At 36.2% G+C, this 22,219-nt stretch overlaps 1 protein-coding gene across 1 annotated transcript in view; it reads right to left on the bottom strand.

Moving 5' to 3' along the window:
* Nucleotides 1-325: 325 nt before the first annotated feature.
* Nucleotides 326-22,219, bottom strand: part of CNTN1 (contactin 1) — a 207,829-nt gene continuing 185,935 nt past the window's right edge. The window contains exons 20-26 of the mRNA XM_060777601.2: nt 20,550-20,620; nt 11,798-12,032; nt 10,197-10,300; nt 8,137-8,323; nt 7,344-7,456; nt 6,124-6,280; nt 326-2,726 (exon numbers count right to left, since the gene is read on the bottom strand). Coding sequence (XP_060633584.2) covers nt 2,647-2,726; nt 6,124-6,280; nt 7,344-7,456; nt 8,137-8,323; nt 10,197-10,300; nt 11,798-12,032; nt 20,550-20,620 — 947 coding nt within the window. The 3' untranslated portion in view covers nt 326-2,646. The remainder of the gene's footprint in view (nt 2,727-6,123; nt 6,281-7,343; nt 7,457-8,136; nt 8,324-10,196; nt 10,301-11,797; nt 12,033-20,549; nt 20,621-22,219) is intronic.

Raw genomic sequence — 22,219 nt, 5'->3', positions numbered from 1 at the left:
GAAAACATCTGTTACCACATAAATTACAAGCTTCTGGAGGACAATTTGTCTCCATGGATGTGGTTCTTTGCATATCTGTCTCTCTCATAGCCACACAAAAAATCTACTCAACCCCCTGGAAAGTCAAGTGACAATTGTTACATGTGAAGTACCATTAATACATTTATTTCATTATAATTTATTTTTCAACCATAAATTGGACAAAGCGTGGTCCTGGTCTACTCAATAGGAAAAATAATAATAAAAAGTAACTTAAAAATCCAAAATTCACCAGTATCAAACAATGCTAAGTTCAATATTACCTGGAATACAAAGAAACAACCAATTTGTCTATCTATAGAAACTTTAATTAAGAACCTTGCATTGTAAAGCAGATGATACAATGTATATTTAGTTGTGCTGACAACTGTTGAGGAGTGAATACCCCAATAAAATTTGAGCAATCGTGTGCAACAATGTAACCCAGGGATTAGCTGATTAGTATGGCTGATGAAAACTCTGTGTTGCAGATGAAATTAAATAAGTGTGCTTTGACCTTCCAAATTGTCTTCATGCAAAAACGGTCTGGTCTTGTTCCTTATATTATGTGTTAGAAAATTAAAGGCAGTCATGCATTTTGGCAAATTTCTTTTTAGTTGTATTGTAGGTTATATAAAAATGAATTACACTGCATAAAAACCTAAACCAAATCAAAACAGTTTCCAAAGGATTAGTTTCTCTTGCATGAAGACATCTTCGTTTCTTTCAAAGTAGTACAGAATTTATGAAACTCAGTAGTGCTCGTATAGCTTTGGACATTCTTCAACACGGAAATTATAATTTTCTCTTACTGTTTAAAAAAGTTTCAACTTGTAACAAAGAGTCAAAATCAAAGTAAAACAGTATTTTTGATATTTTTCATGACAAATCTAGACTTTTAAAATGTAAATTTATAGTACAAAAATTATACAAATCAAAGAAAGGGTGTAAAGTATTGACAAGGTCTGTTCTGGCTTCACGAAGACAGTATTATCATGGGCGGCTACAGTATCAGTCCTAAAAAGTTCAGTTCTATCTCTAAAGCAGCTAGCAAGGCTGTGCTAATAAAATGATTCAAAAGCTTATACTTCTTGAAGCATCAGACATTGCACTATTACTGAAGTCATCTGATTCAATATCAATTGAGTGGTGCGTTTCCACCCTCACATTCACACCAAACTCCCAGCACACCATGGAATCTGAAAGAAATTGGTATTTCTTTTTTTTTAATAACTTTAAATACAGCATAGAAACAGTCAGAACAAAGACATTCTGTATCTCCTGTGGGAATCCCAGTGTTGAAAGCTTAACTAAAACATAAAAGCAGGCAGAACAGTTGAGATCTTTCTGAATTTCAGTAACATCTTTTCTATCTTTTGGGGTTTTTTTTTAAAAAGGGAGAAATCATATTAGAACTTTACAACTCTTATTTACAGCTCTAGGAAGTAGAACAATATTAATTTATTGGAAAATGCAAATCATTCTCCTAATGGTTGGCCTTCACTAAAGTAAGGCAATATATGTGTCACAAAAAAATAACACTCAGGATAGTTTTTGCTATGTGCTACATTTGTCTTTCTTCTTTACTGCATAACCCATTTGTTGTTACCATAGACGATTCACACTACTTTAAATACTCTATCCATTTTTAAATTGACTCTAACGTGGAATCATTTTTCAAATTTCACTGTGCCATTATAATGACTATTTATAATCTTAGAATTTAAATCTTGTACTTTATGATTGAAGTAGAATTACTCAAATATGGCAATAATACTTGGATACCCTGCATATCTGAAATAAATTTGCTTATATAGCTATTAATATTTTTTACAGCAAAACAAACATCTCTGTGACTGAGAAAAATTACACTTGGCTTGACTAGCATTATTTTGTAAAATTACATCTTGAATTACTCTATGGCATTATAATTAAGGTGCTGGAAAATCCTTTACGGTTAGTATTTGTAGAACAGCTCCAAACCCATCTGAAATAAGAGCCATTGTGAATGAACTTGGATTCCAGTGTTCTCAACCCACAATTTAGTCACTTCAAGAAGAAAAGCTGCAAAAAAAATGGGAGCAATGTGTTTGCTTTGACTGTATCTCTAAAAATCTGGAATGTCATAAATGACAGGGGCCATTCAAAAATATGCAGTACACAAAACATATAGGATAGTACGGACAGACGTAGTTACTCCTACATATACCACATACAATCAACATTTCAATCTCTATTATGTTTTCACAATTTGTTATTAAAGTTAAAGCACCTATGTATGGTGGTTTTACTTTTACTGTACAGCCTATGTTATTGGGTTTTAACACTGTAACTTGCCCGATTGGACTGAATCATGCAACTGTCGCAGATCAGCACAAGTGTTTCATAAGGCATAATTGGAACAAGTTAAAAATCATTCCTCAAACTTTCAAAAGTTGAGTTGCTTGATGAAGGAGTTCCCGGATGCCTCGGTCTTTGAAGTCCGTAGTTAAGTCGGGAGGATAATTTGCTTGAAAGTGTAATTTATTTGGCTTAGGTTGGTGCCACAGGAATCAAAAAGGAACGGAAATCCTCTCAGGTCGGAAGGTTCTTTGCACTAAATTGTGGATGTGTAAAATCCAGCTACATTCAGAATCCCAAGGAGGCAAGGATACCAATGGCAGGCAGCAATAAACCAAGACAACTAGGTGATATTCCAGCAGCAGCTCCTGGAAATAAAGCAGATTGTGTTTATGAAAAAAAATCTGGAGAGAGCCATTGAACACTGATTGAAATTATATGTAAAACAGTGTTAATGTTGATTTTGATATTTATTTATTATACTCTGCCCTTGCCACCCCCGAAGGGGGACTCAGGGCGATTTACAAACTATATCAATAATTCAGTGCCAGATGCAGACAATAAAAATAATAGTAAAACTGTAAAAACAAATAATAGTAAAACTGTAAAAATAATAGTAATATTATAAAACTGTAAAAACAAATACATATCTATTATAAATAATATTTCAGATGATTCAAACATGGTAAAAGTCTAGCACCAACTTAACTTTATAAACATTAAACCAATTGCTTCCACCATTCTTATACAGGTTCCATCAAATTTATGTATTATATTAATTTTTGTTCTGGTTCTTGAGCATATCTTCTCAAGTTGTCATCATTTACCAAGTGCTGGGATTATTGTTCTGTTCCCCCCCCCCCCCCCCGAGCTAACTCTCTCGGGTGCCCTATTCTCGGCAAGAACACAGTTGGAAACTCACAACAAAAGGTGTAACAGTAAACAAAAAATAATTTAATTTTATTGAAGATCAGTACCCTAACTCCTCCCAGTGTCTGACTAACAAACAATTACTTGAAGGAACAGATGGAAGTTAACTGGGTTTCTCTTTATTTCTTCCTAAGAGATCTTTCTAGCCTCTTTTCTGTGTCCTTTGTCTAGTTCTGACTTCTGTTAACATCTCCTGTTAAGTATCTTTTTTTTCAACCATGGACTTGGTCCCTCAATACTTAAAGCTTGTTTCTCCAAGTCTTAAACTTAATGTCTCCAACCTTTGGTTTCTTAAACTTTGACTGAATTCCCTTAACATTAGATGTGAAAGATATTGCAGCTTCTAGATTCCTTGGCACCTTTAGACTGACTAACTGTGAAGGGGTTGTAGAGGAGGACTTCAATCTCTACCTCTTAGGGGGTTTCTTAAAGGGACAGGGTTGAATTAAGGTTCCCTCCAACAGAAAACTATACAAAAAGAAATGGAACCCATTTTAACTAAGGGGCATCTGAGGCTTAACAAAGAACAGTAAAAGCCTTTGGGGAGCATGACAAATATGCTAAGGCAAAACTCATCAGCCTACCTAATTCAATCCTGCACCTTCCCATTTGACAGTTTATTATCCAGATCCCCAAGACTCTATATAAACACTATGTGTAAAAACATAAAAATACATAGTTTCCTTTCTTCATGTTTTGTTGCAGCTCATATATTATTTTCTTAGTGTCCCATTTTTGGGAGAAACTTGGGATACAGTTTGAAACAGATGAAAAATTAGCAATAAATTCCTAATGCCACACATCTTGTCTGGCTTGCTGACATTACAAAACAATTTCTTCTGTGGACATTTTAAATGCATCATTATTTTTAAAGGCTTTAATTGGAGCATATTCAACAGGAAAAAGCTATTACCAGACTTACTGTTTGAATTATATTTAAGAGAGTAATCATTATGTTTTGGATTACTAGTCACAAGTCATTTATGTAAAGAAACGCCTAGCAAAGCAAAATAAATTAACCATATGTAAGTGGGACTCATAGGCCTAAACAGAATATCTTAAATCCAAATAATGTTCTTGCATAAAATGTGGAGGCCACATTGATTCAATGCTAACCATAGACTGCTTCCGTCTTCAAACATATTACTGTCTACAGCAATGTCAGTGGTTAATAAATGCCTGAAGAGGTCTAATATAGGAGAGATCTGATATTCTTGAGGAAGTGGGATTCTTATGGCTTTCCGTAGAACAGATATATAGGTCAGGAGTACATCTGGAGAGCTTTGTTCTAGAGAAGCATTCGTTAGAAATGAAGGAGTGGCCTATTATAAAGACTAACAACGCAACATAAACTGAATCATTATCATTCATGTCTTCGTTGTTGCCTGAAATGCCTAATGCAAATCCCTAAAGCTGAGTTTGAGTAACTGCCAGGTAATTTTTACAAAAGGTTGCAAAATATGCTATGTGACAAAGATATCATGCATCCTTGAAGTTCTTGATCATGACAGATACAAGAGTACAGGAGCATAAACTCTGGGCAGAGGTGCAAGAAACAAGGTGATATACCTTCTAGGAAAGCTAAAACATGTTCGAATCCCAGGAGGAAGGCAGAGGCAGCCAGCACGTTATTTCTACACCTCCTGCCATACCCTACTGTAGTCTTCAAATAGAGCAGAACATCAAATAAAGAAATCAATTATTGTGGTAAAAACATGTCTCTGCATTTACCTCAACATATGGCTCATCTGCACTGACCCACAATCCCAAAGGGGTGGCAAATCAGAACTGGACACAACTGTGGCCCAGGGATATAGGAGGGCACTCATTCTTCCCCTTCCATTCTTGTTGTAGCAGTGCAGGCCCGTAGCCAGGATTTCGTTTTTTTTTTTGGGGGGGGGGGGCTGAGTTTTTTTCAGGAGGGGTTTCGGGGGGAGTGAGTTTCGGGGGGGCTGAGTCTAAGTGAAAGAGGGTCTGCCTTAGCAACCCTTTTGTATCATTACCCCAATACCCCCATGCATATGGGATATATTGAGTATGGTGATCAGATCATGATATGAATAAACATAACAGTTTACATAATGCACCAGTAAGGCCTTTTTGCGAACCACCATGAGCATTTCGGGGAGGGGGGGCTGAAGCCCCTCAAGCTCCCCCCCCCCCCCCCCCGGCTACATGCCTGTAGCAGTGCCAAAGGACACAACATGGCTACTGTCCACTCATAAACTGGAATGATGTCAATCAGGGCACCAGTGTGACCGGAGAAGGGAGAGGGAAATGCCTCCTTTCCCCCTCCCCTCTCCCATGTTGCTCTGGAGCCCTGTCCAACACCACTTCAGTAATGAGCAAAAACTTGCTGGTTGCCACTATGACAAGTGAGATCCAATTTTTTTTAAAAAAATCCAGTGAATCTTGATTAATTTGTTATATCTGTAAAACAACATAATAGGATGGAGAAAGCTTTATTTTCTATCTATCCTTCTAATTATTGAAGAGCAACTCAATTTGATTGACATTGGATTATGTGACTTTAAATAAGTGGCTTTAAGGTTTAGTATGTTTTTAATTATTGTTTTAATGTATATGTTTATTTCACTATGTATGTCCACATGGCATCGAATTGCTGCTTATATATGTAAGTCGCCTTGACTCTCCGATGGGGTGAGAAGGGAGGGGTATAAATATGGTACATAAAATAAAAAATAAATTTCAATATAAAACAGTGGACATTCATATTGCAATAATTTTATTAGAATGACAATGGCATATAGTTTGGAGAAAAGGAAATCGATAGTTTGAAATTTCAAAGTCAGGTACATTTTAAAGTCCACACACCTGGAATTTTGACTTGAGCTACTTCTCCATCTCCCCCTTCACTGTGTACTCGAACTTCAACAACGTATTGACCTGTAAGGGGAGCAGGAACTTCTATATAGTGTTTACCAGTCTTAAACAGTGTGCCATTAAATTGGCCATCGGGTCGGTACAGCACCTTTCAAAGACAAAATATAATATGGCATCAGACATAAGTACACATTATACTTCAAGAACAAAAATAAAGATTGTGGTATTTATTTTAACAACTCATTAAAATACCTAAAGGATGAAATGAGCATTCTTCATTAAACTATAGCAAATCAAATTGATTTGTTCTAATGGGAATATTAAGAGAAGTAAACTGATTATACACGTCAGCAGTCCCTACTGAAAGAAGGAAAGGTTCAGAATTACCATCTTCATACAATTTTAGAAAAATTGTCTCTGCTGCCATCGTTTAGCCACTTGAAAAAAGACAGGAGATCCTATGCATGTCTTAGGGTGAATTTACACTGCAGAATTAACATGCATGATTTTGCTTACTCTATACTAATTTGTATGTTATACACCGCCTTGAGTCACCAATTGGCTGAGAAAGGCGGTATACAAATACAGTAAATAAATAAATACATAAATATGTTGTTGTTTACTAGGGAACCCCACTGCAAAATCTGGAGAAGCACGAAGGAGTTTTGATTGACGATTGCAAGAAGATGGATCATGTGCCCCTCCATAAGTTGTTACTTTTTAGTATTCCCCACCATTGGCTACACTGGCAAGGGACTGCTGGAAACTGCAGTCCCACAATTTATGGAGGCCCACATAATAGCACCCCTGGCACATTGGCTTGAACGTGCAAAATAAAGGAAGTTAATATTAAAATGTGAGCTAAACATATTCTTCTCTACTATGTCATATAATCCTATTAATGTCTTGACAAGAGCCATATCTAGTAAAAAGTTCTAGGAATTAGAAAATAGTACACTTGAAGGCAATAGTGAGGACTAGATCTTAAGATTATATATATATACACACACACACACACACACACACTGTTAGCTGTGTATGTATACCTTAGAAATTGCTCTTTTTTGTAACTGTAAAACCTAATGAGAAATAACTTAATAGTTGCCCTGCTTTTAAATGACTTGTGATCCATTGAGAGAAAAATAAAATTGACACACCAGAGTAGCCAAAAATTAAACAGTGAATCCAAATTGTTTTTATGCAAAACTTACTTTATATCCTTTCACAGAAGATTCGTTAGACTGTGATTTAACGTGGTCCCATTTGATGAGAAACTTTGAACCAGATCTTTCAACACTGACTATTCTTGGTCGCTGCCTTGGAGCTGCAAAACATCCATACCAAGAAGTACTATTAATTTTTATTACTGTTAATTACAGCTTGTTTGTGAATTTTCCTTCAATGTCTCACACATTTCTTATTTCTAAGAGATTATGGTTACAGTTGATCATAAATGATTGCCATCCATTTCAAACTTTACTGATCAAGGCAGAGTATATATTTAAAAATAAATTGTGATGTCACTGGGATGCTGTGAATTTTCCGGGCTGTATGGCCAAGTTCCAGAAGCATTCTCTCCCGATGTTTCAGCCCAGAATACTCACAGCAATCCAGTGATTCCGGCCATGAAAGCCGGAATCATCTTGATGTAACTGTAAAACAGCACCAACATCTTGATGTAACTGTAAGGCAGAACCATTTTAATGGCAGGGTTACATGTTCTCTAACTTACAGAACTCGTTAAGGCTTTATAATATCAGATAGCCTGACAAAATTGAGTGCCATACTACAAATGGAAAATTTCTAAAAGCTGACATCTATATTTTTTTAATAATAAAAGCATACCACTGACATTTATATACAAATACTTCTCATTACTTTATTTTTGACTTCTCCAATTAAGCACTCTGTCAATACCATGAAAATAATAAATAAAAACGTAATAAAAATGTTTTTAGAGCACAGAATAATATAACAAATCACTATAAAAGCTACTTTACTTACGTGCTTTTTCCGTCGTGAAGCTCAATAATTGGGAGGCAGGTCCAAAGCCTGCCGTATTGAAAGCTTTCACGTCTGCATTGTATTGTGTGTCAGGTTTCAGGTTTTCTAGCCTTACTGAAAAATTCAAATTGCTCACTTGTACTTTATTTGCAGCATCTTCCTTTTCATGGTGGGACCAGTACCGGATCTGTATGTGTGAAGAAATGCGGTTATATGACCCACGAAGAACTGATTTCTACAAAGAATGCTTTCTAACAACTGTGTGGTTACAAAAGCAATGAGGAATTATGTTTGAGAATGGAAAATTCAGATTTGACTCAAATTTCATTACAATAAAAGGATTCTGTTCAAAATAGACTTTGAAGTTTTAAAGTGCTAAATACAGCAACATGACTTAACTTAGGTCCCATGTGAACAATTAGTAACAATGTTTTAAAAGGGCTGAACTGGTTGCTAATTAACTTCTGTTGATGGGAATGACATTCAAAACAGTAATTAGCTCAGAAGCTTGATAAATGAGAGTGTCTCTCCTGATACATGCCTGCCTAAAGTCTATGGAAGAGAGCCTTCTCTGATGGTGTGATTTGTGATCTGCTTTCTAACACTTTCTCCTTCTGAACATAATAAGGTTCAAACAAACTGGTTAGAGATACATCTAAGACAGTACACTTGTCTTTTGAGGATTTTTAACCACAGTGTGAATTTGTCTAAGCAAAATGAGCTTTCAGAAATTGGCAAGGACTATCCAATCCCAGATTTCTCTCAGCAATTGTTCAGATTCCTTTGTGTGAATGCATTTGCAACATTGACCAAATATTCAAAGGTTCAAACTAAGGGTGCTTCAACACAGACACTATAATGCAGTTTGCATGTGGAGGAAAACAAACAATTTTTTTTGCTGTGCAGAACCAACAAAAACATTCCAGGAACTGGTACCATGTGGGAATGGTGGCTAGAGTATCTGCTGGTTGGTGGATCAGAACTGGACTCAGGAGCATAGTATCCTTTACAAGACAGCCACCGGAAAATGTCACTAAGATGTGTTGCAGCTGATGAGAGTATATCCGGGTTTTGAACCCTGTGTGACAAATACTTTGATCAGTTGCAGAGCATTATCTGACTTGTTCTGGGCTTTCTGGGGAATTTTTTATTGCACTGTTTCTGGCTTGATGCATACTGTAGCATGAGTTGGAAGTGTATGTCTTCTGGACCTGCTGCCCCTTGAACCAGCTTTGATCTGAAATATAGTGTCTGTAGAACTGCCCTATATCAGTGTTATAGGACATTTTAGCCTGGTCAAAGGTGATACATGACTCCTAAAATATTGTTGTGATCTTTAGAAAGTTAAGAAAGATAAAAATGTTAGAAACATTAGAGGTGATGCACAATGTGAAGAACAAAGAATAGTGAAAGAGAAGGAAAGGTAATGCAAACAAGCATAGCAGGTGCAGCTTTCTTGAGAAATAAAGCCCAGTGTTCGTGATGGCCTGCTTTATCCAATAGCTTTGTTAAAGGTTACTCAATTGTTATAATCACATCAGGAACAGAATCACTTGAGGGATATGCCATGTGTGAAGCATGACAGAGGAGCATGTGACCTTGTAGCTTACCTCCATGCATTTCTTCAGCCTGTAACTTAGGCATCTCTTTTTTCTTTCTTTTATTGCTTTATCTTTCAACTGTTAGTATCACACTACTGTTGCATGAAGCTGGTTGCAGAATTATTTACCTTATTCAGGTCTGTGAGAACTATTGGTTACATTCTAGCACTTGTGACTATGCTACCAAGATCTTCTCATGATCTGGCCAAAGTACAATGGTCTCAGTTTACTAATCATGGCTAAATATTTTCCAAATTGAATCTAATTTATATTTACACAGACACAGAAAAAGAGAGATCCCCAAAGTTCCTATCATTCCATAACCTTGTGTTATATCTATTTCATTCCAAAACCAAATCTAAATGTGACATCATTTGCTGCACTTCCTTGTTTCGCATTAAGTACACAGCTGTCAGTACTTTGTGATATACCTCAATTAATGGGTTTTTGAAAGCTCACCTCATATCCTGTGACAGCTAGATTGAAAATATGCTCCCAGGAAACAACAGCTTCAGTGGATGATCTGACTTTTACATGCACATTTCTAGGTCTTTCAGAAGGAGCTGAAAAAAATTGAATAGAATTAGTAAAAATTATGTCAAATACTATGAATGATGTATACTACAAGCAAATTTTTAATTTGTTCATGTATTCTCCACAAATCCTAGTTTTGTTTAATCAGATCAGTAGAATTTACAAAAAAAAAGATTGATTTAGCAACTTTCCATTAATTCTAACTGGGATTAATTATTGTTTTTGGGGCAAATTGTGAATCTTGGTTGTGTTTCTTGCTGGACATACCTACAAACAAAAGCAGAGTGTTCTCTATTATGCTGCTGGAAAGAGAGAATTGCGGTCTGTGAATATAAAATCATGTTGGCTCAATAGTTCCATGTTTTGCTACAACTAAAATTAGGATTAAAATGACTGTAAATGTTATGTATATTTTTGTTTATTGTTTTAAAATCTTTTAGAGTCTATATTTTTTACATGGTTCATAATGTAATTCTATCACATCTTTTGTATGTTTTTAACTACAATTTCTTAGATATGTAAACTGACTTGAGTTCCAGTCTTGGGGAAAAGATGGGACAAATATTTTTACTTAAATTAAGCTCACGATTAAATAAGTAGTTAACATTTGTGAACATAAGGCTATATAGTGTCTACGAAGGATTTCATTTTCCAAACAAAGATCAATTCTGTTTTGTGAATCTTCAGTAACAAGTTGCAACAGACAAGCTCAGGAAACCTTTCATATAACTAATCTGCTTACTGGGCATCCATTCAACTATGCATCAAAACAGGCACTGTTCAGGGAAATACAGTTTCAGCATGGATGAACAATGTCAAGGAAACCTGAAGCATCTTGTATGAGACATCATTGTTTAAAAGTAACTTTCAATAATAGTGAATATATCACACTGGAAATTCTAATATGTTATCGAAAAAAACAAAGACAGTGTATTTTCACATGGTGATCATAACTAACTGGTTCCCCAAAGCTTTTCAATATATGAATCTATCTGAAGATCAATATAAGGTACTTCTCATCAATACAAAGAATGTGTGATCTAATTATGATAATAAAAAGTGTGATCAGATTTTCTGTGAATAATTTTGCAAATATGTGGCTGATGAGAACTAAAAATGAACCTCAGTAACTTGAAATTATGCATGTTCATTAAAGATCAGTCTATCAATCACTTCTAATCAGATGGACAAAAATTAAGGTAAGAGGTAGTGTATCTACAAAACTTGGAAAAGTTACTCTCAGGGACTATAAATCCCATATTTGATCTGATCCAGCTGTTCATTTTCAGGTCTGGTTTCAGCTCATCCATAAAAATGGCTTACCCAGATGTCATTAATCTCTTTGCTATGTCTGCATTGTGTGCTTCCAACAGATAGGCTAAAATGAGTGGTCTAATCCAACTGGAAATGCTCCATATAATTGAAATGGAACATGAGCTTGCAGCTATTACATTAAGGACCTGTCTGTTTAGCAAAATGTGGAAGCGAGTGCATTGGAATACACATAACATGCGATTTCTACTTACCATCTTCTGCTGAATGGATAATAGCAGTAAGGCTAAATGGTCCTTCCCCTTTGTTGTTAAATGCTCTCACTTTCACTTGGTATCTTGATGAAGGAGGCATTGAGTCATCCTTATGCACATATCGACCAATATCAGGTTGAGGAACTGTAACTCTTTTCCATTCTTTTTGATCAAAGGATTTGAATGCTACTACATATCCAAAATTATTACCAAAATGATATTCTCTTGGCAAAGGCTACAAGACAAAACAGTGAGAATTTAGGTTTATAAGTAGGGGACTGCAATAAATGCTGATGTGTACCTGCACCCTTTAGAAAGAGTATTTCTTGAAAGGACTTCTATCAACCAAGAACACAAGACCTACAGTTCCAGGCTTATGTGGTCCTGGAAGATTTCTGGGAGAAGATTTCTTACTCTCCACAAATCTATATTTTGGAGAGGAAAAAATAACACTATGGATTAAGTAGCTTTCTGCACTTGTAAAATGATTGTTATAGGAAGCTCTTAAAATTTTCAGCCTGTATAGACTATTTCTTATTCTTTGTTTTCCCTTCAGATTTGATCCCTAATTCAGTGGGAACAATCCTTACTTCATAAGGCAAACTATCAATACAATTTTGTCACATTTCCTTATTTTCCTGAATGTCCTTCCAATATCACACTATATAAAATTGCTTTTTTTTTGCAAAAGAAACATTTCAGAGAGGAGTTAATCCATGTTTGTGCACATCCTTTTAACCAAATGGGAAACAGAAGTAATAGCTGCAGCTCAGCAGAAAACCATTTGCTTCGTATGTGGAAAGTATAGATTCAGTCTCTTGTTTCTCTTGGCAAGGATGTAAAACATTTGCCTGACAATGATACTGAGTGGAAAAATGAATTATCTAGGGCGAGGTCAGCAAATGGACAAATGGTAAATGTACACTAATCTTAGGTGCTACTATCAGTAGAGTCCTAAAAATGAAAAATATTAAGGCCCTACGTTTAGGACACAGATATTCACCCATGTACGAAGTTGCATTATCAACAAAGGATGTCTAAGCTATGAACTCACACAGCTGATTAGCTCCCTACCCAACATTTTAAATTGGTTTTGTGTATATGCCTTTAAGTCATCCATCAATCTATGAATTTCATAGGGTTTTTCTAGGCAAGGAATACTCAGAGGGGATTTTGACAGTTCCTTCCTACATAGTCAATAGTACCAGGTATTCATTCATTGGTGGTTTCCCATGCCAGTACTAACCAGGGCCTGCAGTATTGTACCTGCCAAATTGGTTGCACTTAGAGCTTTATTTATATATCTTCTGAGAAAAATGCAATCATACTTATAGAAGAACTTTTACATTTGTATATTGTCTTAACAGGATTTGATGCTAAATTTTAATTTTCATTATGAAAAATGGTTAGAAGTTGTAGAGCAACTTTATATTCCTATCATTCTATTTCCAAAAGAGAATTTGGAAATGTATCACTCATTGAGGCTTAATGAATCATAGTAAATCCTCAAGGTGTGCCAACTTACCTTACATTCTGCTCTGATGCCATCACTTATGTAATTACTGAAATACAAAATGCTGACCCACAGCCTTAGTTGAACCTTTATAACCAGATTAACTGTTTGAAGAACCAAATTATTTAACATCGTGGATAAACACGATGGAAGACTCGGAATAAGCAAATATTTCATAATGAAATAACTGGATTCAATAATTTTCTGCATTTAAAGCAGATGGGAATGCCATCCATTAGCTGAGATAAATGTTTGCTAGATATATATTTGGGTCCATGTATAAGAACAAACTGATCTTGTATGAGTACTCTCCGATCTCATATTAGTCACCACAATATGGTTATAATTTTAAACATTTAGTCACAGTTGGCAATCATCCAAACTTGACACTGCCAACATGACAACTAGGCATAAGTCTTTACTTGCAATATAAGATGTACCATTGTATTTTTTCATGGTCTGGGAAATCAAAAATATTTTCTGTTAAGTTAGACCTGCCAAACCCGTGGTCCTCCAGGTGTTTGAGACTCCAACTCCCAGAAGCCCTAGCCAGCTTGTGCAATGGTCGGGAATTCTGGAAGCTGAAGTCCAAAATACCTGGAAGGCCTCAAGTTTAATTTATGGTAATCCCATGAATATCATATACTTTTCTTAGGCCAATGGTCAATGGGTGTTTGGCTCACCTTCCTTTGAAATATAGCCTATATATAGCCTGGTATTACTTGGTGGTCCACTTTTCAAGTACCAACCAAGCCTGATCCTGCTTAGCTTCCAAGATCAGATGGAATAACACATACATACAGTTGTGATCCATACGTGTATGTTTGTGTGATCCAGACTGAGTAGATTTCTAGTGAAGGAAGGAATTCGTCCTCCAGTGCCTGCCATGTTCTAGGCTGGTTCCAAGCAGAGATCAAAATAAATGAACCAATCAGTGAAAAGTGCTTCTAAGTTTCTTCTTGAAAATTAGAGTGACTCTTGTGGCTAGAAGGAGCTTCTGGCCACAGAAGGCGAGTCTGAATAGATTTTCAAATATCACCTCCCAAGTAACACATAAAATGATAAAAATCCTAAATCTGACTACTACTACTACTACGTTTATTTATATCACACCTTCTCTCTCCATAAAGGTAAAGGAAAAGGTTTCCCCTGACATTAAGTTTAGTGGTGTCCAACTCTGAGAGGTGTGCTTTCTTCATTTCCTATTGATCTACTCACATTTCAATGTTTTCAAACTGCTAGGTTAGCAGAAGCTGGTCCTAACAGTGGGACCTCACCCTGTCCTACAGATTCGAACCGCCAACCTTTCAGTCAGCAAGTTCAGCAGCTCAGTGGTTTAACCCGCTGTGCCACCACAAGGAGACTCAAAACGGCTCATAATCAAAAGCAATACAACTTAAAATATTATTTATTTAACATATTTATACCCCGCCCTTCTTGCCCCAAAGGGGACTCCGAGTGGCTATACAATATACAAATATACAAATATACAATATATGAATATTAAAACAGTATTAAATATCATTAATATTAAAAACAATTCAAATTAAACCCATAAAAGTATATAAAACCACCATATCCCATGACTTAATTTTTTTTGATCTTTAAATGCCTGTCTGAATTAAAAGGTTTTAACTTGCTGTTGGAAAAACAGCAGGGAAGGGACCATTCTGGCTTCTCTGGACAGGGAGTTCCAGAGTCGAGGGGCAGTCACAAATAAGGCCTACTCTTTCATTCCCACCAACCAAGCTTGAGATTGAGATGGTACTGAAAGAAGGGCCTCTTCTGAAGATCACAGGGTCCGGACAGGTTTGTACAAGTTGATGCGGTCAGCCAAATAGCCTGAACCTGAACTGTCTATGGCTTTAATGGTAATATTAACTGTGCTCAGTATTACACAGTATTTACATAGATGTCATCTTTTGTTGTGTATTATCTATAATATCCAGTGTTCATAACAGTTTGAAAGACTGTAAATACTGGTAATACATTCTTTATCTCTTTGGAGGTTTCAAGTAAATGTGATAAGTATTCTTAGATATAGTATTTCATATTTCATATTTATACAGAGCTTATTTTCCAAGGGATCTTAGAATCAGAAATTGGAAATGTTATAAGGGGAAGAGAAGAGAAGACTTTCTGTGGATTACAACTTGGAAATGTAGTCCAGAAAGTAATTTTTCAAAACTCTTCTCACTTAAGGCAAAGTAAATCAAAATATACTGTGCTTTTTTCAAAGATCTTCAACATTAAATAATTGTAACTTTTTCCCTCCCTCCCTCCCTCCCTCCCTCCCTTCCTTCCTTCCTTCCTTCCTTCCTTCCTTCCTTCCTTCCTTCGTCTGTTAACCTTTTTCAGGAAGAAAAAAATATTGTGGCATACTTAAGACTAATAAAATTATTGAAGCAGGACCATCTGTGGCTATACCCCACTAAAACATATGAATCAAACCATATAGCCCTAGGTAATCGCAGTTACAGTTTGTTGATATTTTGCAAAGAACATAGACTTTTTTTGTTAATACAAAAATGTAAAATGTAGAATTGTGCAGAGATAAACAACCAAACAGAAGGCATATGGGCTGAAAAATGGAAAATAGCAATATTTGGCTTTAAAATATGTATATTGCTATCTTAAAAGGTAGAGAAACTACCCTTTACTGCCATTCACTGCAAAGATTCCAGAACAGTGCATAAAACTATGCATAAAATTGTTCTTAATCTCTAAGGTACTTAACTGTAAACCTATTGTTTCTATTTGGCTCACAATGAAGAATGCTTTATGATGGTTAGTTATGCTGTTGACTCTGAAGAGAACAACTATCACATGGAAAAGAACCCATGCATGCACATGCATGCTTATCTTTATCAAAATCAAACACAACCTTTCAAAATTAGATCTTAGACAAATGAGAGAAGAAGAGGAAAGGGAGCTGTTTAAATCTACAATCCTCATCTCCCGACTCTCTGCTTCCTGCTATTAGTAAAATCACAAACTCTGTATTCATATGACTTGGAAACAATATTTAGGAAGAATATTCTTCAGTAAAACAGATCACAATGCATAAGTGTTCAGTCAATTGATGAAATTATACTGAATGACTGTAAATTACCAGCATTTAGATGTAATTGTTCATATAGGAATAGTATATGAATGAAATGCATCTGACAGTTGGACAGTTTTCTACAATCTTGTTCCTTAATTCATAAAAGCACTAACAAGAAGGCCATGCACCAAAATTGTGGCTTCCTCAAATTACATTCAGCCTCTCTAGGACAGATCCTATTGACCTTCTCAAAGATTCCATTCAATTACATTCTTGGTTGAAAGTACCCTTTCAATTTTATCCTCCTGTCTTCTAAGTTTGCTTCGTGTAAAGAATAACATGCTAGCAAGAGAAAATGAAGCCACAATCTTAGGCACTAGATGAATAAGATGTACAAAATGATTGACATGGGCTAGACTGGCTGGCTCTCAGAATCCACTTCCTTTGATAACAAAACATTATTATCTTCTACTGGAGACAAGACACTGGTTTATATAAACTGTTGATAAGAACCAAACTGGCATTCTTCTGTCTTCTTATTTGGTTTTAAGTTTCACTAGATGTTTAGTGTCTCTTATCCCATTGACTCTACGCTATTAAAACATCACACTTAGAAGACTCCTAAATTTAAGATTAGTAGATTTAAACGCTGTAACTGGAATACAACATTGATGTGATGACCTCAGAATCAGCCATCAAGGTAAAGGCATTTCAGAATTGTATGGGCATTTGTGTAGCAGAGTTGTTCAAATAATATTGTAAAATTTAGTACTGTAACAAAAAGTAGTGTTTCTAATAAAGTTGTATTCTAATTAAGAGTTCCAAAGAATTGTTTCTTGACCTTATATTCACATGCTTGTTTTTCAAAGGTATATTTTATACAGTGGCAGGAGGCAGCAAAGCTCTCCCTGGCTGATTTCAGAACCAGCTTGTTAACTACAGTGGGGGGGGGGGGGGGGAGTATTTTATCAGATACCAATTGTACAAGTTCTCCCACTTAAAAAGATGAGAAAGGCCTGTAATTGACATCGTAGGTAGACCTCAACTATGAGAGACAACATGAGAAAACACATCCAGAAAATCACATTGTCTGATTGTCTGATTTTTATCAAATTTATTTGCAAATTATGGTGGAAAATGAGTATTTGGTCACTTACAAACAAGTAAGATTTCTGGGTCTCACAGACAGGCTCATCTGCCTTCCACTCATTACATGTAGTAATGGCTCCTATTTGGAATACAACATTGTATTGTGGCTGCTATTTGAATAAAGAACACCTGTCCACAACCTCAAGCAGTCACACTCCAAACTCCACTATGGTGAAGGCCAAAGAGCTGTTGAAGGACACCAGAAACAAAATTGTTGCTCTGCACCAGACTGGGAAGACTGAATCTGCAATAGGCAAATAGCTTGGTGTGAAGAAATCAACTGTGGGAGCAATAATTAGAAAATGGAAGAGATACAAGACCACTGATAATCTCCCTCAATCTAGGGCTCCACGCAAGATCTCACCCTGTGGAGTCACAAGGATCACAAGAACAGTGAGCAAAAATTCCAGAACCACATGGGAGAACCTAGTGAATGACCTGCAGAAAGCTGGGACCAATGTAACAAAGGTTATCATGAGGGACTCAGATCCTGCAGTGCCAGACATGTCTCCCTGCTTAAGCCAGTACATGTCCGGGGCCGACTGCAGTTTGCTAGAGAGCATTTGGATGATCCAGAAAAGAACTGGGAGAATGTCATATAGTTGCATGAAACCAAAGTAGAACTGTGTGGCAGAACACAACTCGTCATGTTTGGAGGAGAAAGTACGCTGAGTTGCACCCAAAGAACACCATCCCTACTGTGAAAAATGGGGGTGGCAACATCATGCTTTGGGGATGTTTCTCTCCAAAGGACCAGGGTGACTGATCAGTATACATGAAAGAATTAATGGGGCCATGTATTGTGAGATTTTGAGTGCAAACCTCCTTCCATCAGCAAGGGCACTGAAGATGAAACATGGTTGTGTCTTTCAGCATGACAATGATACCAAGCACACCGCCAGGGCAACGAAGGAGTGGCTTCGTAAGAAGCATTTCAAGATGCTGGAGTGGCCTAGCTAGTCTCCAGATCTCAATCCTATAGAAACCTTTGTGGGGAGTTCAAAGTCTGTGTTGCCCAGCAACAGCCCCAAAACATCACTGCTCTTGAGGAGATCTGCATGTAGGAATGGGCTAACAGGCCAGCAACAGTGTGTGCCAACCTTGTGAGGACTTACAGAAAATGTTTGACCTCTGTCATTGCCAATAAAGGATATTTAACAAAGTATTGAGATGAACTTTTGTTATGAACCAAATACTTATTTTCCACCATAATTTGGAAATAAATTTGTTAAAAATCAGACAATGTGGTTTTCTGGATGTGTTTTCTCATGTTGCCTCTCATAGTTGAAGTCTACCTCTGATGTCAATTACAGGCCTCTCTTATCTTTTTAAGTGGGAGAACTTGTACAATTGGTATCTGGACTAAATACTTCCCCCCCCCCCCCCACTGTACAAACTTTCACAGTGAACGGTCGGTATGGGGGGCATGTTCTTGAGAGTTCTCAATAAGCACAAACTTTTGTTCCTTCCTTCTATATATGAACAATAATTAATTAATCATTAATCATTCTCACTGGCATCCTGTCAGTTCCATTCTGCATTTCTGTAGGGTCCATTTGTTTGAGATAGCCTCTGCCTCAGAATTGCAAGCTTCAGAGAAGCCACAGTCTTTCAGTCTCCACAATAATGATTTAATCAGAGTTGGACAGTCTTATCTTAAATTACAGTTGTATGTAAATATTAAAAAATAACCCACTGATGCCTCAATTAATGTAATTTTATTGGTATCTATTTTTATTTTGAAATTTACCAGTAGCTACTGTATTTCCCGCCCTTGGCTTATACTTGAGTCAATATGTTTTCCCAGGTTTTTTTTTTTTTGTGGTGAAATTAGGTGCCTAGGCTTATATTCGGGTCGGCTTATACTCGCATATATACAGTATGTAAATTTTGATTATTTGATTACTCTATCTTAAGTTAAGAATGTTTCCTAAGTAAATTCTATGCAGACAAAGCTCTCCCTGATTTCCTGGCCTACAGAATGTGTATGTTTTAGAATTTTATTTACAGTATTTTTTTTTCAGCCAGGGATGAATTTATAAGAAAATCATATTCTATTCTTAACATGACAAAGTACCATTACTTAGACTATTGCAAATTTAAGAAATGCCCCTGCCACAGAAGGTAATTCTAAATTTCAGCACCATGACTAAGGTGAATTTTGATCAGTAATTCAAGGAATTTCATCTTCTTTAAAAATATAATTCATGCATGCATAAGACTATATATTCTACAGGGGCTGGGGGTGTAGCACAGCTGGTAAATCATCAGCAATTATAAGATCTATCAACCAAAAGGTTGCAAGTTTGAAGCCCCGGGTTGGCATGAGTGGCCAACTGTTAGCCCTAGCTCATTTCAAAAACAGTTTTACATCACGAGAAACATAAGCTTATACTTAAATTTATCATGTATCAAAAACTTATAATAATTGTTCTTTGCAGAACTCATACTACTTAACAATAAATGACATTATGGAAGATCTAATTCTGAGAGCTTAAAGAATATTTATGTTGTATTCAGACTACCTAATTTCTCCAAATCTATGAATCCCATATAATGCTATTTTTTTTCCTGTGGATGGTAGAAACATGCCCACAACATCGGAGAAATTAGGTACTGCTAAAAAAGCGGGGAGGTCTTTCATGACGGCATAAAGAAGGAAGATCAGAGAATGCTGGGCGACCAAAAGGAAGGAGGAAGCCCTGATGGCTCTTTGTCATAGAGGATGGAGCAACAGCACCCCCTGGACTCAAGCCCAACCTTCCATGGCACTTCCTGTTCTGTTCTGTCTGTCTGTGTATTGTCTTTACAAAGTGGCATTGAATGTTTGCTGCGTATGTGTACTGTGATCCACCCTGAGTCACCTTTGGGGTGAGAAAGGTGGAATATAAATAAAGTATTATTATTATTATTATTATTATTATTATTATTATTATTATTTTAGTGGTTTACAACAATCCATGAACCCTTAGTTCAAAGTTAACATGAACAGGTTTTTTTTGTAACAGATTGCATAATACATGTAGTTTCATTGCAATACTTACCACCCATGTTATTGTTAGTTCTCGATTACTGCCACCTCCTCCTCCAACTTCAGAAGGAGCCACATTAGGAGCTAAATAACAGAAAAAGAAAAAAATTACTTCCAGGAAATAAAGAAACTGTTATTTAATTTTGCATTTTATAGACAACGCAAGCAAGCCCAAAAGATCCACAGAATTATAATAATGATAGCCTGTAGTAGCTTAAAAAATCTCAGGGCTTGCCAAAGATGAAGTGTAAACTGCTGCCAGGGACAAATGCCAATTTCCCTTAATTATAACCTAGGTTTGGCTGAAGTGAATCATCTTTCTTGATTACATTAACTGCATTCCTTTTTATTTCTATTTATTGATAGACATTCAGAATATTCTTACATCACGAGAAACATAAGCTTATACTTAAATTTATCATGTATCAAAAACTTATAATAATTGTTCTTTGCAGAACTCATACCACTTAACAATAAATGACATTATGGAAGATCTAATTCTGAGAGCTTAAAGAATATTTATGTTATATTCAGACTACCTAATTTCTCCAAATCTATGAATCCCATATAATGCTAACATGTTTTTTTCCTGAGGATGGTAGAAACATGCCCACAACATCAGATATCCAGAATTTGGGTCTGAAGCAAACCAATTTATTACATCATTTATAATTGGCCCCATTAACTGGTCTGTTATTACTAACCTATCCAAAGAGCGATCAGAAATCCATTAAATTAACCACTGTTAGATTGTTCTTTGGGATTATATATATATATATATATACACACACACACACACACACACACACACACACACACACACAGGTCCTGAGATCATTTTTTCCTTTTCTTTTCTTGTGCAGTCTCATCACCAAACCTAGTTACTCTGCTGTCGAAAACTTCCTCTCTCCTTTAAGATTCTTCTTCAACACTATTTTTAAACTACACCAGCAGCTTGACTTTAGTTATCACTCTGATAAGTTTCAGGTGGGCCCAGAAATGCTCATTTTAGTATATGCATTCTACAACACTTTATAGCAGAGTTTCTCAAACTGTGCTCCTCCAGGTGCTTTGGGTTTCAGCTGCCAGAAATTCCAGCCAGCTTACCAGCTGTTAGGAATTGTCAGAGCTGAAGTCCAAAACATCTGGAGGAGCACAGTTTGAGAAATTCCACTCTATAGCTCTATTTCTCCAGGTGTTTTGGCATACCCATCATGAACAACTTTAACTATTGGCAGTATTTGAAGGGATGAACCTGGGATGATGGGAGTGGTAGTTTACACATCTATTTATGCATTTTCTAATGGAAACATTCATAAAATGTTTTAGGTTTTTTCTAATAAATAGCATTACAAACTGCCTAACTTGGGCATTGCCAGGTACCTAAGCTAGTATCATATAAAGCCTATGGCTTAGGTTCCAGTTATATTCCCTCATATGAGACTGTCTGACTCATGAGATCATCAAAGGAAAAAAAATCTGTCTCACTAAACTGAAAGTTATGTCTGATAGGAAAGTGGGAATAGATGAGCTCAAAAGATGCTTCCTATCTCAGGAAGTCTATGACAGATTGGTCCTCTCCATGGTGTCCTTCTTTTAGAAGAGGATTTTTTTTATTTTGACAATTATTATTCTTATTATGCATTCAATTCTTCCCATTATTCAAGAACTCATTGATTATCT

Source organism: Anolis sagrei, chromosome 5 (genome assembly GCF_037176765.1).
Source record: "Anolis sagrei isolate rAnoSag1 chromosome 5, rAnoSag1.mat, whole genome shotgun sequence".
In the NCBI taxonomy this organism is placed as follows: Eukaryota; Metazoa; Chordata; class Lepidosauria; order Squamata; family Dactyloidae; genus Anolis; species Anolis sagrei.
Note: the sequence above shows the minus strand (reverse complement) of the source record. Positions and strands in the feature narration are given on the sequence as shown.